The sequence below is a fragment of the Oryctolagus cuniculus genome, chromosome 2, assembly GCF_051225735.1.
Source record: "Oryctolagus cuniculus isolate XC-2025 breed Fujian yellow rabbit chromosome 2, ASM5122573v1, whole genome shotgun sequence".
Taxonomy (NCBI): Eukaryota; Metazoa; Chordata; class Mammalia; order Lagomorpha; family Leporidae; genus Oryctolagus; species Oryctolagus cuniculus.
In genome coordinates, this window is record NC_142868.1 from 171,003,899 (window position 1) to 171,022,062 (window position 18,164).

The following is an 18,164-nucleotide window of genomic DNA, read 5'->3' on the forward strand; positions in this document are numbered from 1 at the left end:
CCATAGCAGAGAGCTGGATTGGAAGAGGAGCAGCCGGGACTCAAACCGGTGCCCATATGGGATGCTGGTGCTTAAGGCCAGGGCATTAACCCACTGAGCCACAGCGGAGGCCCCTTTTTTCATTTTTCATTCTCAGTGTCATTTGCTAGCTTCTGTTTAAATGGCCTCCTCTTTAAATGTTGGTATTTTTCTTGTCTCTCCCCCCTTTTTTTTTTAGTTCTCATACTTTATGGAGAGCCTCGTCCACACCCATAGCTTATAGCTTTTACTTGTACATTGAAAGATTTAAAATCTATTTGCACCTGTATCTCTGTCCCAAACTTAAATCCCATAGTTTTTGTCGCTTCCCTGCCCGCAAAGGAATGACGTTGCTCGCAGCTTATCGGTCTTCAGTAGACTTTATTTAAACAGGATAGAAAAAGAAACCCTTGAGCAAGGGGAGCTCCGAAAGAAAGGGGAAGCTCCCGTTACTATTTCACGAACGGCTTATATAGTATATCATCGCAGAAGCATGTAATGCAAGCTTAGTCCATGCTACAGTCCATGCGGCGGCGCTCCAGTTGGGTGCCTGATCACGCACAGTCCATGCACTCCTTGTCCAACCATAAAGGTGATCACGTGTCTTCATCCAATCAAGCTCCTGGTCACGTAGCAGGCGGCTCGGACGCCAGCAGAAAGCTTATCGTTGCTCCACCTGGTGTTTTCTCAACTCGTGGTCAGTGGGAAAAGAAGTATGGGAAGCCCCAAGGCCATAGTTGTTGACTCAGCCCTGGGGTTATGGAAAGGTCCCGATATCGCAGCTCAACAGAAACCATAAACATCCACACAGCAGTAACTATTGCAAACGGTCAGCAAGCTAAGCCTTGGCATGTGGGCCCATGGCCGGCTCATGGGTCCCCACAGTTTTAGTTGTTAGAATATCCATTTAGGGGGACTATGCTGTGGCTTAGCATGTAAAGCTGCCGCCTGCAGTACCAGCATCCCATATGGGCACCAGTTCAAGTCCTAGCTGCTCTGCTTCCAATCCAGCTCTCTGCTATGACCTGGGAAAGCAGTAGAAGTTTGCCCCAGTCATTGCTCTCCTGTACCCATGAGGGAGACCCAGAAGAAGCTCCTGGTTTCAGATCGGCACAGCTCCGGCCGTTGTGGCCATCTGGGGAGTGAACCAGTGGATGGAAGACCTCTCTCTCTCTCTCTCCCTCTGCCTCTGCCTCTACCTCTCTGTAACCTTCCTTTCAAATAAGTAAATAAATGTTTAAAAAAAAAAAAAGAAGAATTTCCATTTGGATGAACTGTAGATTCAGCATATCTAAATAAGTCTGTTTTCTCTTTCCTCCGACAAATGGTTTTACCCCATCTTTAGATCAAAACCAGAATTTGAGTCCGGACTCCTTTGTTTAACCTCATCACCTTATATATGATAAGTAATTACTGTTTCTTTTACTTAATGATTATCTTCAAAGATAACTTTTTATCTGATGATAGAAATATCTGTCCCTTTCTTTTTTTTAAGATTTATTTATTTATTTATTTGAAAGAGAGAGAGAGAGAATCTTCCATCTGCTGGTTCATTCCCCAGAATGGCCGCAACAGCCAGAGCTGGGCCAATCTGAAGCCAGGAGTCAGAAGCTTCTTCCAGGTCTCTCATGTGGGTGCAGGGGCCTAGGAACTTAGATCATCTTCTGCTGCTTTTCCAGGCACATTAGCAGGGAGCTGAATTGGAAGTGGAGCAGCTGGCACTCCAACTAACCCCCATACAGAATGCTGGCACCACGGGTGGCAGCTTTATGCTCTGTGCCATAGTGCCAGCCCCAATGTCTGTGCTTTCTATACAAGTTCAGAATATAGAGAAAAGGTATAAAAATGAAAATTAAGCTCATCTGTAGTATTATCACCTAAAGATAGTCACTGGTAAAATTTTCATATATATCACTGTGCTCTGTATATGTCTATATACTGTACATATGTGTGTGTGTGTGTGTGTACACCTATGTATCTATAGTTTCAAAATAAGAATGGAGTTCTATTCGACATGGCAACTTCTTTTTAAGCTAGGTAATAGCTCCTGTATACCTTTTCCATCTCTATAAATACTTTCTCTCTCTCCTCACTGCCTTAGTTTGAGTCGTCATTACCTCTTATCTAGACTATGCAGTTTCATCCTCCAGCCAACAGTTTCTCAGAATAGTCCTTCTAAAATGCAGACTTTTGGCAAACAGTATGAATTGACAATTCACAAAATGAAAACCAACCTACAAATAAACAGTTGGGAGAAAGAGAAATATAAAAATAGTCCCCAGCTAAATTAACCTAATTTTTAAAACGACGGTGTTAGTAAAACCTTTTCAATGGTAGTATGTCTTTAAACACTTTTTAAAACTTTACACATTGGGCCGGCGCCGTGGCTCAATAGACTAATCCTCCGCCTTTCAGCGCCAGCACACCAGTTCTAGTCCCGGTCGGGGCGCCGGATTCTCTCCCAGTTGCCCCTCTTCCAGGCCAGCTCTCTGCTATGGCCCGGGAAGGCAGTGGAGGATGGCCCAAGTGCTTGGGCCCTACACCCCATGGGAGACCAGGAGAAGCACCTGGCTCCTGCCTTCGGATCTGTGCGGACCAACGGCAAAGGAAGACCTTTCTCTCTGTCTCTCTCTTTCTCTCTCACTGTCCACTCTGCCTGTCCAAAAAAAAAAAAAAACAAAAACAAAAACTTTACACATTGGTTGACCGTTTTATCCTAAGGAATATTAAAGGATGTGCAGCAAGATTCTGCCACAAGGATGTTTATTGAGGTATTGTTTATATTTTTCTAAAGAAGTAGAGATAGCCTAAATATAGTTCTTGATCATGAAAGATGGTGGTATTAAGGGAATAGAAAATTTCATTATAAGTGAAACATACATATGCAATATTTAAAAGTCTGCATATGCATATAGAAAATATCTAGAATCTTCACAGTGGTTTGTCTGAGTAGTAGGATTGGGTGCAGTTTTTCTGTTCTTTGTTTTGCTTATGCTTCTGGTTTTTCTTATATCCAATAAGGAAACTAAGCCTAAAAATTTTGTATAAAAACTAGTCTAAAAATATGTTCCATTTATTGCAGGTAATGATACAAAATATAGAAACCTTTTATAAAACATCTGGCAGTGGCTAGTCAGAGCCATACAAATATTTATAATAACTGACCCTGTAATTCTATTTCTGGGCCATTATTGTAGGAGAAAATGTCTAAAACAGGGAAAAGATAAGCTTACGAAAATTTTTTTTGCTACATTAATATGTGAATAAGTGAATACCTTTTGTTTTTGAAAAATGTATCTTATCTAAGATTTCCCAAGTTAAATAAAGAAGTAAATGTAAGATTTTAACTGTAGGGAAATTATTAGATAAATTGTGGGTCATTCACTGCAGCCATTAGAATAATGGTTATGAAATATATTTACATGGGAAAACTTCATGATATTTCAGTCAATAAAACCAATACAAAATTCTCTGTACAGCATCAAAGACAGAATTTGAAAACCTAGAAACTGCAATTATTAGTCATTTTTAAGCTTTTATTTTCAGAAATTTATATAGCACAGTTATTCAGATAAAAGAGGTGGAGAAAATGTATATGTGTGACCTTAAAATCTTGTAGTTGGGGCAGACATTTAGCCTACTGATTAAGTTGCCTGCTTCCCACATTAGACTATTTATGTTTAATTCCCAGCTCTGGCTCCTGATTCTAGCCTCCTACAAAGCGTACCCTAGGAAACAGCTGTGATGGCTCAACTAATTGAGTTCCTGCTACTCTCATGGGAGACCGCGATTATACTCCTGTCCCCCAGGTTAGGCCCAGCACTGCCATGTGCCCTGACCATCAATGGCATTTGGGGAATGAACTAGCAGATGAGAGTTTGCTGTCTTTCTGTTTGGCTTTGTCTTTGTCTTTGTATCTCTCTCTCTCTCTCTCTCTCTCTCTCTCTTTTCTTTCTCTTTCTCTTTCTCTTTCTCTTTCTCTTTCTCTTTCTCTTTCTCTTTCTTTCTCACTCAAATAAATAAATAAAAATTTTAAAGAGGAAATCCTGCAGTGATACTTCCCCTTTCCCCCATTGTCTGCAGAATAAAAGTATCAGCTACTTCCAGCTTATATCCTATGTTTGAGCTATCCCCAAAACTTGCCGTTTGTTCAATGTGCCAGTTCCTGTTTTTATGATCTTGCTCTTGCTGTCCCCTCTGATAACATTCCTCCTTTCCATCTTTGACTGTGAGCAAGTGAATTCTTTTTTTTTTTTTTTAAGATTTATTTTATTTACTTGAAAAGCCCAGTTAACAGAGAGAGGCAGAGAGAGAGAGAGAGCTTCCTTTCATTGGTTAAATATTCAAATGGCTACAATAGCTAATGTGGGCCAGACCTAAGCCAGGAGCCAGGAGCCACCTCCTGGTCTTCCATGTGGGTGCACGAGCCCAAGTATACTTATACTATCTTCCACTCCTTTCCCAGGCTCATTAGCAGGGAGCTGGATCATAAGTGGAACAGCTGGCTCAAACTGGCACTGGATTCCAGTGCTGCAGGCGATGGTTTTATCTGCTATGCCACAGCACCAGCCCCAAGCAGGCTAACTCCGTCTTACCTATTTCTAGCTCTCAAGGTTGAGACCTGTCTGTCCTTGGTGTTCCCTTTGATTCATTCCTTTTTTGTTGTTTTTTTTTTGTTGTTGTTTTTATTTTTGTTTTGGACAGGCAGAGTGGACAGTGAGAGAGGGAGACAGAGAGAAAGGTCTTCCTTTTGCCGTTGGTTCACTCCCCAATGGCCACCACTGCCGGCGCACCGCGCTGATCCGAAGGCAGGAGCCAGGAACTTATCCTGGTCTCCCATGCGGGTGCAGGGCCCAAGCACTTGGGCCATCCTCCACTGCACTCTTGGGCCACAGCAGAGAGCTGGCCTGGAAGAGAGGCAACCGGGACAGAATCCGGCGCCCCGACAGGGACTAGAACCTGGTGTGCCGGCGCCGCAGGTGGAGGACTAGCCTATTGAGCCGCGGCACCGGCCTTGATTCATTCCTTCACTATACAAACTTTGGGGTGCTTGTTAGGTGCCTGACACTACATTGGCATTAATGAAGTGGAGTAAGGAAGATAAATTATTAGAAATAATTTTTTAAAATTCCGTTTCTTAGCACTTCCCTGCTCCACTGTATTTACATTAGTCTGTGAGTTTCATGGAAAGAAAAAATCATGTATTATTTGTGTTTTTGGCTCCAGAGCTTTGCTTAATAACAGAAGTAAGGCAAAAAGTGCCTAGTAAGGAGCTGAGGAGTGAATGGCTTAATATAGTGCTTATTGAGGCATTTTCTTAAAATATCAGTGTAATAACAAGTTTAGAAGGAAAGACAGCTTATTTTGTTTTTAAGAGTTATTTATTTGAGAGGTAGAGTTAGAGAGAGAGGGAGAGACAGAGAGAAAGATCTAATATCTGCTGGTTCACTCCCCAAATGGCCTCAGTGCCGGAGCTGGGCTGATCTGAAGCCAGGAGCCAGGAGCTTCTTCCCGATCTCGCATGCAGTGACTAGATTAGACTAGAGACTTGGGTCATTGTCTGCTTTCCCAAGCCATAGTAGAGAGCTGGATCAGAACAGGAGCAGCTGGGACTTGAACCAGTACCCAAATGGAATACTGATGCTTTACACACTATGCCACAGCGCTGGTCCAATACAAGCTTATTACCACTAGAAAATATGTATGTGGCATATTTATAACTTCAGAACCATAGTCCCTACTTTAGAATATAGTCACTTACAGTATACTTTCTCTGTGCTGTGTGCTCAGTGTAGGGGTAGAGGGAAGACGGGGTCGCTCCCGTCAGGAAGTCTACAGTGTACCTGTACAGATGCGTAGCTTCCTCTGAAGATGCAATGGGAACAACACTGTGCAGGGAAAGCAGTTTCTCAAGATTTTTATCTTTGTTGATTTTCTTTCTTTTCTTTTCTTTTCTTTTCTTTTCTTTTCTTTTCTTTTCTTTTCTTTTCTTTCTTTTTCTTTCTTTCTTTCTTTCTTTTCTTTCTTTCTTTTCTTTTCTTTTCTTTTCTTTTCTTTTCTTTTCTTTTTTCTTTTCTTTTCTTTTCTTTTCTTTTCTTTTCTTTTCTTTTCTTTTCTTTTCTTTTCTTTTCTTTTCTTTTCTTTTCTTTCTTATTATTTTATTTATTTGAAAGAGAGTTACAGAGAGAGGTAGCACCAGAGAGAGAGGGGTCTTCTATTCTGTTGGTTCACTCCCCAAATGACCGCAATGGCCAGAGCTGAGCTGATCCAAAGCCAGGAGCCAGGAGCTTCTTCTGGGTCTCCTCCGCGGGTGCAGGGGCCCAAGGACTTGGGCCATCTTCTACTGCTTTCCCAGGCCATAGCAGAGAGCTGGATTGGAAGAGGAGCAGCCGGGACTCAAACTGGTGCCCATATGGGATGCCAGCGCTGCAGGCTGGGGCTTTAACCCGGCCACAGTGCCGGCCCCAATTTTATTTCTTTTTTTATTTAGTTTTTACATTAGTATGTATTTCAACTTTGTACATGCAAGTTGCCAAAGCCTAAATGTGTATACAAAAACAGAGGAAAACGAACAAATATAACTCAGTAAAGAAGAATGTTTAAAATCGTGTTTTAGGAAAGTCTTTTTGGTTCACAAACTAGAGAGGAAAAGATAGAGATCATGTGTGTGACTCAAAAATTGTATTCTTGGCTCATCTCTCTGTTGTAAACACTAGATTGCCAAATATCATTTAAGGGCTTTGTAAGAAGGGGTTTGGAATGATATTTATAGAAATCCTTTCTCTGGCCACCTCCCTCCTCTCATCTCAACCTTTTTTTTTTCTTTGAATGCTGTCTGATTGTGTCTAGTAAGTCCAGAAAAGTGAGGGCAGTAAACAGGAAGTTATACCCTGTGGCAAAAATAAAAATCAAAAGAGGGGCTTTGTGAAGCAGAATGAGGGAAGCCAGCAAAGTCTCCGATAAGTTTTACTCAAGGAATATGCTGTGAGAGGAATAGTCACAAGTCAGATTGATTAAAAAAGAGTGTAGCCTCCAAAGCAAGTGAAAATACTCTCTTGTAGTTATCAGCAAATCATTAAATTGTATGTTTTCTAACATCTCCACTCAGTTACCTTTGATGATTCAGTTGTTTGATTATAAAGAATTAAAATGTCTAATTTTCTATCTAATGTAATGTCTTGTTATTTTCACTTCCCAAATATCTCATTAGGTATATGTGGTTGCTATGAATATTAAAAAGGAAGCCGAGTCCAAACCAAAAAGAACAATTAAAAATACTGATGATGATGAGGATGACTATGGGACGATAGATGAACTCCCACCAGATAGTTTAATAACACTGGTACAACCTGAACTGCCAACACTGAGCCGCCTGTGGTTGGCAGCATTGAAAGACTATGCACTTTTAACTTTGCCAGCTGAATTTGCTAGTCAGCTCCCCCCAGATGGTAAGTAGTATACTCAGAGTTTTACTTTTTTACTTATTTATTTAAAGATTTATTTATTTATTTGAAAGGTAGAATGAGAGAGCTCTTTCATCCTCTGGGGCACTCCCCCAAAAGGCCACAATGACCGGGACTGGGCCTGCTCCGAAGCCAAAAGCTAAGAGCTTTGCCCACATGGATGGCAGAGGCCTGGGTACTTGGCTTATCTTCTGTTGCTTTCCCAGGCACATTAGCAGGGAACTGGATCAGAAATGGAGTAGCAGGGACTTGAACGGGCACTCATAGGTGCTGGCATCACAGGCGCTGGCTTAATTCACTACACCACAACGCTGGTTTTGTTTTATGGAGTCCAAAGTGGCAATTAAACAAAATGGACTTAGTGGAGACTAACAGCAGTAGTAATAATATAACATCTTATGGAGTCAACTCATAGAAGGTTAAGCTTCCGTTTAGAGTGTCAGAATCCCATATGGGCACCAGTTCAAGTCCCAGCTGCTCCACTTCTGATCCAACTCCCTGCTAATGAGCCTGGGAAAGCAGTGGAAAATTGCTCAAGTGGTTGGGCCCCTGCACCCATGTGGGAGACCCAGAAGAAGCTCCTGGCTGCTGATTTTGGGCTGGCCCAGTCCCGGCTGTTGTGGCCATTTGGGGAGTGAACCAGCAGAGAAAAGATCTCTCTCTCCTCCTCGCTGTATCTCTGCCTTTCAAATAAATAAATATTAAATACATATATATATATATATATAATATCCTAAATTTCTGTGGACTTCAACATGAGATTAGAGCATGTTTTCCATGTTGGATTTTGGATTCATGATCATATAGCATAAAACTTTTTTGTTAGCTAAAGCAAAAATGTTTACACTGTTATAGTAATAGCTGTATAACCTAGGATGCTTAAAATGACAGGATAACAAGTCATTATTCATAAGCATTGTCTTGGTCTGTTTTGTGTTGCTATAACAAAATACCTGAGGCTGGGTATTAAATGAAAGAGGTGTAGGCCGGCGCCGCGGCTCACTAGGCTAATCCTCCGCCTAGCGGCGCCGGCACACCGGGTTCTAGTCCCGGTCGGGGCGCCGGATTCTGTCCCGGTTGCCCCTCTTCCAGACCAGCTCTCTGCTGCGGCCAGGGAGTGCAGTGGAGGATGGCCCAAGTACTTGGGCCCTGCACCCGCATGGGAGACCAGGACAAGCACCTGGCTCCTGCCTTCGGATCAGCGCGGTGCGCCGGCCGCAGCGGCCATTGGAGTGTGAACCAACGGCAAAAGGAAGACCTTTCTCTCTGTCTCTCTCTCTCACTGTCCACTCTGCCTGTCAAAAAAAAAAAAGAAAGAGGTGTATTTTGTCACGTAGTTTTGGAGGCCCAGGAGCATGGAACTAGCACTGACTTCTAGTGAAGACCTCGTGGCTGATAGTATCACATGGCACAATCTTGTGTAATAGAGATTATCAGAGATGAGATAGGATGCAAGAGAGCGAGCCAAGAAAGTCTAATTCACTTCGTAACAACCAGTTCTCAGGAGAACTAACTCAGTTCCATGAAACTTGGTCCACTCCTAAGAGATAGCATTAATTCATTTATCGGGTTGGAATCCTCATGACCTAGTTTTTCTTTTTGTTTTTTTAAGATTTTTATTTATTTATTTAACAGGTAGAGTTTCAGACAGTGAAAGGGAGAGACAGAGAGAGAAGTCTGCCATTCACTGGTTCACTCCCCAAATGGCCACAATGGCCAGAGCTGGGCTGATCCAAAGCCAGGAGCCAGGAGCTTCTTCCAGGTCTCCCATGTGGGTGCAGGGGCCCAAGCACTTGGCTGCGCCACTGTGTCGGCCCCTCATGACCTAATTCTTTCCACTAAGCCCCACCTTTTAAAGGTTCTACCATGTTGACAGTGCCACACTGAGAACCAGACTTCTACTGCATGAACCTTTGGGAGACACTTCCAAACCATAACAACCATGATGAAGTTTACAGCTGTTGTAGTCATTGTATGCATGTCCCTAGTCTGCCCATGAATTGTGTTCCTAAAGTCTTATGCAAATTGTTTATACTCTAGTTAGTTTTCCTATTAAAATCAATGTAGGAATCATTAATGTTTTTCATATTTAGTAAAGGTATTATCACATCCTACTCAAAAAATCCACTCGTCTTCCCATATATTAATGATAATGATAATAGAGTGCCCCATTTTTTTCCCCTTCTTTCAACCATCATGACAGCAAGAAGAGATATGAAAGTCCTGTATATTGGTCAAACGGGAGGGGGAGGAGATGCAGAAGAGAAAAAAGAAAATGTAGAAAGAGAAGGAGATGATAGGGGCTTTAGGAGTCACTGGTGACAAAGGGTAGGAAAGGGTAAGGAAATCTCGCAGCAGCAGCAGAAGGCTGGAAACATAGCATTAGTAAGGACGAGAAAGGCTGCTGCCGGGAAGTGGTTAGTGTTAGTGGCCTTGTAAAGAGGAGCAGCTTTATGGCCAGATTGTTCATTTTGTATGTAACAGACGTTTTTGTTAATTCTTCTTAAGTGAGTGAATATTTATAATGAAAACTAATGTTTTTAATTGATTGGTCATTTCATAGGTGGAGCATTTTACACTCCTGAGACTATTGATACAGCCAGACTTCACTATAGGAATTCCTGGGCCCCAATTCTCCATGCGGTAGCACTTTGGTTAAATAGCACAGGGTTTACATGTTCAGAGTCCACAGAAGCAGCAACAATATCTGGATTGCAAAAACGTTCTACATCTGCCAGTTTAAACCAGGCATCAGGAACAACGGCTTGTGCTAAATCTTTGCCAGAAATCAACAAGGACAGAATGCATCTGATTTTAGGTGGGTGTGTCATGTTCGTGTGTTTCAAGATGTCTCACTTCTGAAAATTCATCTTTCATTTTAATGTTATAGCAAAGTCTGGTTTAGCATAACTCAGAGAAGAAATAGTAAAATGACAGTTCATTTTATAAACTATTAACAATATTATCTAAATTAAATTATTAAGAAATTACTCTGAAAATTTTAGCTGTTTATTTACTAACAGAGCAATACTGAATGATATTCAAGGAAAAATTTTAATATATTTTTTATTTAACAGCAGGTTTTCTTTTTACTTGGCACTTAATAGATTGTGCCACAAAGAAATCTAAATGCATCCTAGTTTATAATTGCTTTTGTATTAGTCTTGTCTTTTGTTACTATGTACCTGAGGCTGGGTACTTATAAAGAAATGAGGTTTATTTAACTCACAGTTTTGGAGACTGAGAGGCAAAACAGCATGGTGCTGGTTCTGCTGAGGACCCCTGGGCCACAGCACCTCATGGTGGATAGCTCTACCAAGGCAGGAGCACGTGTGAAAGGGAGAGATCATCTGGTGAGACAGGGAGCCAGAGCCAGGGGAAGGGATCAGTGTTGCAGACTTCCACTAAGCTGCAACCCCGATGGTCTCACCACCTCCCGTCTGCCACACTGAGAACCAAGCCTCCCACACACAAACTCTTGTGGAACAAACCATATGTAAGCCTTCGTACATTAACAGATGTTCTTTTAGGGGCTGGCACTGTGGTGCAGTAGGTTAAGCCTCCGCCTGTGGCACCAGCATATAGGTGCTGGTTCGTGTCCTGGCTGCTCCTCTTTCTATCCAGCTCTCTGCTTATGGCTTGGGAAGGCAGTACAAGAAGGCTCAAGTACTTGGGCCCCTTCATCCCCATATGGTAGACCTGGAAAAAGGTCCTAGCTCCTGGCTTTGGATTGGCTCAGCTCCAGTGGTTTCAGCCATTTGGCATGTGAACCAGCAGATGGAAGACCTTTCTGTCTCTATCCACCTCTTTCTGTAACTCTATCTCAAATAAATAATTAAAATATTTTTTTAAAAAGTAGGTGTTCATTTAACATCTAAGGATTTGTCCATTCTAATGAAGCTATAGAGATTTTGTGTTTTCTGAGGGTTAGAAGGAATACACATGATAAGTCATAATTATAGAATTCATCTGTAGATCTTATAAAGTATGAAAATTTTCAGAGCAATGATGCTACCCTTGTTAAAATTAAGAGCTGTTTCTCCCTTCATACCCATTTTGGCTCTATACCTTGCTGTGTAGAAAACTGTGTATACAAACTTGTTTTGTAACCATTTAATGAATTTTTGTAGTGTTCATCAATTTATTCTTAATATATTATTTTTAAAGTCCTAGAAATAAAATACTGAATATCTTCATATCAGCCTGATAGCGTGAGAATGCCTTCCTTCTCACAACCTAATTTGAATGTTAATCCAATTGCACAGCTACAACTTTATGCTGAGTTTGGCTGCTTAGGTGGGAAAACATTTTGAACTCTAGTGCATTAATAAATCTATGTTAAAGTAATCTGTAAAAAAATCAGAGAAGTGAGTCAAAGCAGCATAGAATATTTTGTATTGAAAACCCCATGTTTTTATTTTGTACATTTTAGGTGTGAGTATACAGTTTCTTTGTTCCCCTAGACCTGAAGAGCCTGTTGAGCATGTTACAGCATGTCTACAAGCCTTGCATACTTTGCTAGATTCTCCTTATGCCCGAATCCATATTGCGGAAGATCAGGTACAGTATATTTCTGTAGTAGATAACTAATTGTATGTTTTGTTTTAATCATATTTACCTTAATATCAGTTCCTATGTGAAATAATTTTATTATTTTATATTTTTTTATCATAAAGATTTATTAATGTATTTTGAAAGGCATAGTTACAGAGAGGCAGAGAGAGAGGTCTTCCATCTGCTGATTCACTCCCCAAATGACTTCAATGGCCAAAGCTGGGCCAAACCGAAGCTAGGAGCTTCTTCCGGGTCTCCCATGTGGGTGCAGGAGCCCAAGGACTGGAGCCATCTGCTGCTGCTTTCGCAGGCCACCAGCAGAGAGCTGGATTGAAGTGGAGCAGCTGGGACTTGAACCAGTGGGATGCCAGCACTACAGGCGGTGCCAGTTCCTATATGTATATTATTTTATACATGATATGCTGTAATATTTTAATTTATTAATGACAGTATACTCTATAATTATTCAAGATTGTGGTTCTGCTGAACCTTGGAAGATCAGACACAACTAGAGAATGTCATTATACCTTTGATTTTGTTCGTTGACAGTCATGTAAAACTTAGGGGGTATCTTTAGTTCCAGTTAGTGATCTACTGATAAAAGCTAAAGTAGCTTACAAGGCCATTAAATAAATTATGCCAATTTTAAATGTTTGATAAAGTTTTAAAAAGATATTTATTTATTTGAAAGAGCAACAAACAGGAAGAGAGACAGAGAGAGTAGAGCAAAAGAGAGAGAAAAATCTTCCATTCATTGGTTCCTTCCTCAAATGGCCGCAATAGCCAGGTCTGGGCCGGGCCGAAGTCAGGAGCCAGGAACTAAATCCTGGTCTCCCGCATGAATGGTAGGGACCCAAGTACTTGGGTCATCATTAACCTGCTTTCCCAGTTGCTGGCCAGAAGCAGAGCAGCTGTGACTCAAACTGGTGCTCTGATACAGAATGCTGGCATCACAAAGGCTGCTTAACCTGCTGCAACAATGTGGGCCCAAATGATTTGACAGCATTTTTGTTTTAATTATTTATTTTATTTGAAAGAGTTACATAGAGAATGAGAGATAGCAAGAGAGAAAGAGAGATCTTCTATCTGCTGATTCACTGCCATAATGGCCACAGTGGCAGAGGCTTGGAGCCTGGAGTCTGGAACTCCATCTTGGTCTCCCACGCGGGTGCAGGAGCCCAAACACTTGGCCATCTTCTACTGCTTTTCCAGGCACATTAGTAGACAGCTGGATCAGAAGTGGAGCAGCCAGTGCTCAAACCAACATTTACATGAGATGCTGGCATCACTTAACGCTCTGTGCCGCAATGCCAGCCCAAAGTTTGGTAAAATTTCATCTCACATTTAATGAATGTTTTTTTACATTGTCTCAAACACTCAAGTAAGGTTTTATGAATTACTTTTTCTAATTTCATTATGGAATATTTAGTTGATTTTATTTGTATTACAGAACAAAGCTACTTCTACATTTGTTATTTTTTAATTAGGAATTTTTAAATTTTCAAAGTAAGAACCATCTCTCTCTCTTTTTTTTTTTTTTTAAAGATTTAGCTTTTTATTTATTTGAAGGCAAAGTTAGAGAGAAAGAAAGAGAGAAGGAATCTTCAATCCACTGATTCACTCCATAAATAACCATAACTGCCAGGGCGTGCCAGGCCAAAGCCAGGAGGCTGGAACTCCATCCAGGTTTTCCATATGGGTAGCAAGGTCCCAGATTCTTGGGCCATCTTCCACCGCTTTCCTGGCACATTAGTGGGGAACTGATTTGGAAGTGGAATAGCCGGGTTTTGAACCAGCACCCATATGGGATGCCAGCATCACAGGCAGCTGTTTAACCCACTGTGCCACAGTGCTGGCCCCAGAACCATCTCTTTATTTTATTTTATTTTTTTAAAGATTGATTTAAAGCAGAGTTACAGAGAGGCAGAGGCATAGCGAGAGGTCTTCCCTCTGCTTGATTCACTCCCCAGATGGCTGCAATGGCCAGAGCAGCACCGATCCGAAGCCAGGAGCCAGGAGCTTCTTCCGGGTCTCCCATGTGAGTGCAGGGGCCAAGGACTTGGGCCATCTTCTACTGCTTTCCCAGGCTATAGCAGAGACCTGGATGGGAAGTAGAGCAGCCGGGACTTGAACCATATGGGATGCCGGCACTGCAGGCGGCAGCTTTACCTGATTCGCCGCAGTGCTGACCCCAGCCATCTCTTTAGATGTGGCTGCTATCGCATGGTATCAGTTGGGGTAATTTTCCGTAAATTTTCCATAAATAAAACACAAGCAGATAAAATGCAAAGTTAATATCATTTTAGTGCATCAAAATTAGTTTTGCACCTTATGTTAACCAAAACCAACACAGGAACAGGTGTTTGTTGTAGTAGTTAGATGCCACCCGGTACACCCACATTTCATTTCAGAGTACCTGAGTTGGATTCCTGACTCTGCTATTGCACACTCTGAGAGGCAACAGGGATGACTCAAGTACTTGCCATCATGTGAGAGACCTGGATTTAATTCCAGCCCTTCTTGTCCCTGGCCTGGCACAGAGCTGGCTGTTTTGGGTATTTGGGGAGTGAATCAATTGGATGGAAGATATCCCTCTCTCTCTTTCTCGGCCTCTCAATAAAATGAAAATAAAAAAAGAAATAATTTTTAAAAATATCAAGTTTTTTTATAAACAAAAATGTATTCTTAATATAAGAATCACTCACTGGTTAACTCTTTTTGTACTGCAGCCTTGTAGCCTGAAGCTTATATTTTAGCTAGAAACTCATATTTTACTTCAAGAATCTTCCAGATTGTTTTCAAATAAATAAGCCTTTATTAAGCTGTGAAAGAAAATGGCCTAGTATATTTAAAATCAGTTATTTTGGTTTTGATCCATATGGCTAGCTGCTTTTTTGATTTAGTAATATTTATTCAAATATTGCTTTAAAATAGAAAAAAATAGATTTTTTTGAATGCCCTGATTTTGGCATTGTCAGAGTGCACTGACTGGTATTGTATTCATTCATTCACCCAACTGCATTTGCTGTGTGTCTGTCTGCCTGTGACACAATCTGAAACTATAGAAGCCAGAAACAGTGTTACAGTACCTGGATTAGGAGATAAGTAAAGAATGAGAAGTGCTGTGTGGTCAGAACACAATGAGATTGGAGAGTAGGGACACCAACGTTATGATGGGGACATAAAGGATGGCTTCTCGGAAGAATCAAATCTTGCAGAGGCAGTGTTGAAGCAGAACAGAAGGCCCACATTTACCTCCCAGAAGGAGCACTCAATACCAAGACTAGCTTGGAGGATGAGAGAACATGATAAGTTCAAGGGAGCTGCAGTCATTTACCATGGCTGATGTGAATGGAGCATCTAGAGATGAAGTGGGGCTGAGGGTAAAGATTTCTTCATGCCACGTAAAGAAATTCGAAGTCTGTTCTTTAAATGATGGAGATCATTAAAATGTTTAAATAGAGGAATGGCCTAATTAGCTCTGTATTTCAACGGGTCATTCTGTTAACCTTGTAGAAAGATTGGTTTGAATGAGATGAGAAGGGAGGCTATTTATAAGGCTCTTTTCATAGTTCCTTAAGAATTACAAATGAACTAGCCTCGGAGAACCAAACAAAGGAAAAAGAGAGTCAAGAATGGAACCTTAGAGATTAATAGCAGTTACGGGTTGAAGTAGGACAATAATATCAAAAGAAGCAAGGCAGAAAATAAGGAAAGCGTCCAGCAGATACTGTAAGTTACCTCCTGCAGAGGATTTTCCTAGGTAGGTGGGAGCCGCATTTTAGGAAATAAAGCTAGGATGAGAGAGTGGAGGAAGTAAGAGCATCTTAGGAAGGATAGCGGCGAGCAAGACTGGTGGAAGAGGGCATGACGATTCAGAGAGCTTGGCAGGGTGTGTGGACATTAAATAAGAAAGTCTGACTTTTTCTCCTTATACTAAGGAGAGTAGCCTAATAGACGTGATAAGATAAGATTCAGGATCTTGAAGAATCCCTGGAAAGCCAAATAGGATGGGATAGGGAGTACCTGCAGAAAGATTAATCAGCCTTAGCTGAGGCTGGACACTTACTTAAGGTAAGAGGTAAAGCTGGCTTTGACTGCAGTTAAGTTTTTTCCCCTCTTTGAAATCTGAGGCAGATTCATTGGGTGGATTTTAATGTGGAAGATTGTGACTTAGAGGTTTGAAGTCTGTGGTAAGAGTTTGTGATAGGTACTAAGGTGAATGGTAGAGGGACTTAACAGAAATTCTTCATTTGGAAATTATAAATTTTAGTGGCACAAAATTCTAACAGTACTGTTTAGCCCAAGTGTTTCCTTCCAATAGGAGAATGATCATATTTGAATATAAAACTTATTTAAATAAGTAATAGTTGGTTTTGCTTGAAAATCTCTTGGAATAAAATATGATCATTTCTCAAGATTGTCATAATATTCTTGTTAGATAGTCCCATGTATTAGTTTTTACCACCAAATTTCTGTTTTTTTTTTCTTTTTTAAAGATTTATTTATTTATTTGAAAGTCAGAATTACACAGGAGAAGAAGAGACAGAAAGACAATTTTTCCATCCACTGGTTCACTCCCCAAATGGCCACAGTGGCCGGAGCTGGATCTCAAGTGGAGCAGCTGGTACTTGAACCAGTGCCCATATGGGATGCCTGCATCTCAGGCAGCAGCAGCTTTACCTGCTGTGCCACGATGAGGGCCCCACCACCATATTTCTTTATTTTTACATGTGTGTTTATCCTTTGAACTGAAAATTAATTATATTTGTGTTACTGTATGATAGCTGATTGGTGTGGAGTTGCTGAGTGTTCTGCACCGCCTCCTGTTGACCTGGAATCCATCATCTGTTCAGCTCTTGGTTACTGGAGTTGTACAACAAATAGTAAGAGCTGCCCAGGATTATTTGCAAGAAAAAAGAAACACTCTAAGTAAGCATTGGAAATTACACTAACTTAAAATAAATCTTATTTGCACTCTAATTTTTTCTTTTTTTTGTTTTTTTGGATGAACAAATGTGATTTATTTGCACAATGAAATGGTTTTCAGCCATGTAAAGAATTTTTTTTTTTAGTAAATGTTGGCTTCTAAATGGGTTTGTCAGCTTATCTTTTTTTTTTAACTTTTATTTAATAAATATAAATTTCCAAAGTACAACTTTTGGATTACAGTGGCCTTTCCCCCCCATAACTTCCCTCCTACCTGCAACCCTCCCATCTCCTGCTCCCTCTCCCATTCCATTCACATCAAGATTCATTTTCAATTCTCTTTATATACAGAAGAAGATCAATTTAGTATATATTAAGTAAAGATTTCAACAGTTTGCACCCACACTGAAACACAAAGTGTAAAGTACTGTTTGAGTACTAGTTATAGCATTAATTCACATTGAACAACACACTAAGGACAGAGATCCTACATGGGGAGTAAGTGCGCAGTGACTCCCGTTGTTGATTTGACAATTGACACTCTTGTTTAGGGAGTCAGGATTCACCCTAGGCTCTTGTCATGAGTTGCCAAGGCTATGGAAGCATTTTGAGTTCGCCAACTCTGATCTTATTTAGACAAGGTCATAGTCAAAGTGGAGGTTCTCTCCTCCCTTCAGAGAAAGGTACCCCCTTCTTTGATGGCCCGTTCTTTCCACTGAGATCTTGCTCGCAGAGATCTTTCATTTAGGCCTTTTTTTTTTTTTTTTTTTGCCAGAGTGTCTTGGCTACACTCTACTTTTTTCAATAGTAATGACATTAAGTTTTTAATAATGAAAAATAAAATCATATGAGGAGACTTCAAAACATTTATGGACAAATGGAATTAAATGATGTTTATTTTGGTACTAAGATGTTTTGAAATATATACATGGTTGTTTCATAATAGGCATTTTCCATGAACTTTTGAAGTTATTTCCTACACTGAGATGATTGGAAATTGATTTTGCTTTTGTTAGAATGTACCAAATGAAATTGCCAGAGTACCAAATCAACTGTTTTCCATCTTCAAACATGCCAATTTCATATGATTCAACCTAGCATATATGTTTTTCCTATTATTAAATGTTTACCTAATGATGATTTTCCAAATAAAAAATAAATTATTTTTAAGGAGTAGTCAGTACAAAATTCTAGTAAGAC

General features: G+C 40.6%; 1 protein-coding gene across 9 annotated transcripts in view; it reads left to right on the forward strand.

Moving 5' to 3' along the window:
* Positions 1–18,164, forward strand: part of HEATR5B (HEAT repeat containing 5B) — a 119,503-nt gene that overhangs the window by 85,802 nt on the left and 15,537 nt on the right. For 6 of the 9 annotated variants that reach the window (XM_051842984.3, XM_089327750.1, XM_002709922.6 and 3 more), the window contains 4 exons: positions 7,229–7,466; positions 10,045–10,299; positions 11,914–12,041; positions 16,823–16,967. In XM_051842984.3, the coding sequence (XP_051698944.3) occupies positions 7,229–7,466; positions 10,045–10,299; positions 11,914–12,041; positions 16,823–16,967 (766 nt within the window). The remainder of the gene's footprint in view (positions 1–7,228; positions 7,467–10,044; positions 10,300–11,913; positions 12,042–16,822; positions 16,968–18,164) is intronic. The other 3 variants (XR_016230478.1, XR_016230479.1, XR_016230480.1) reach the window with 1 other exon arrangement.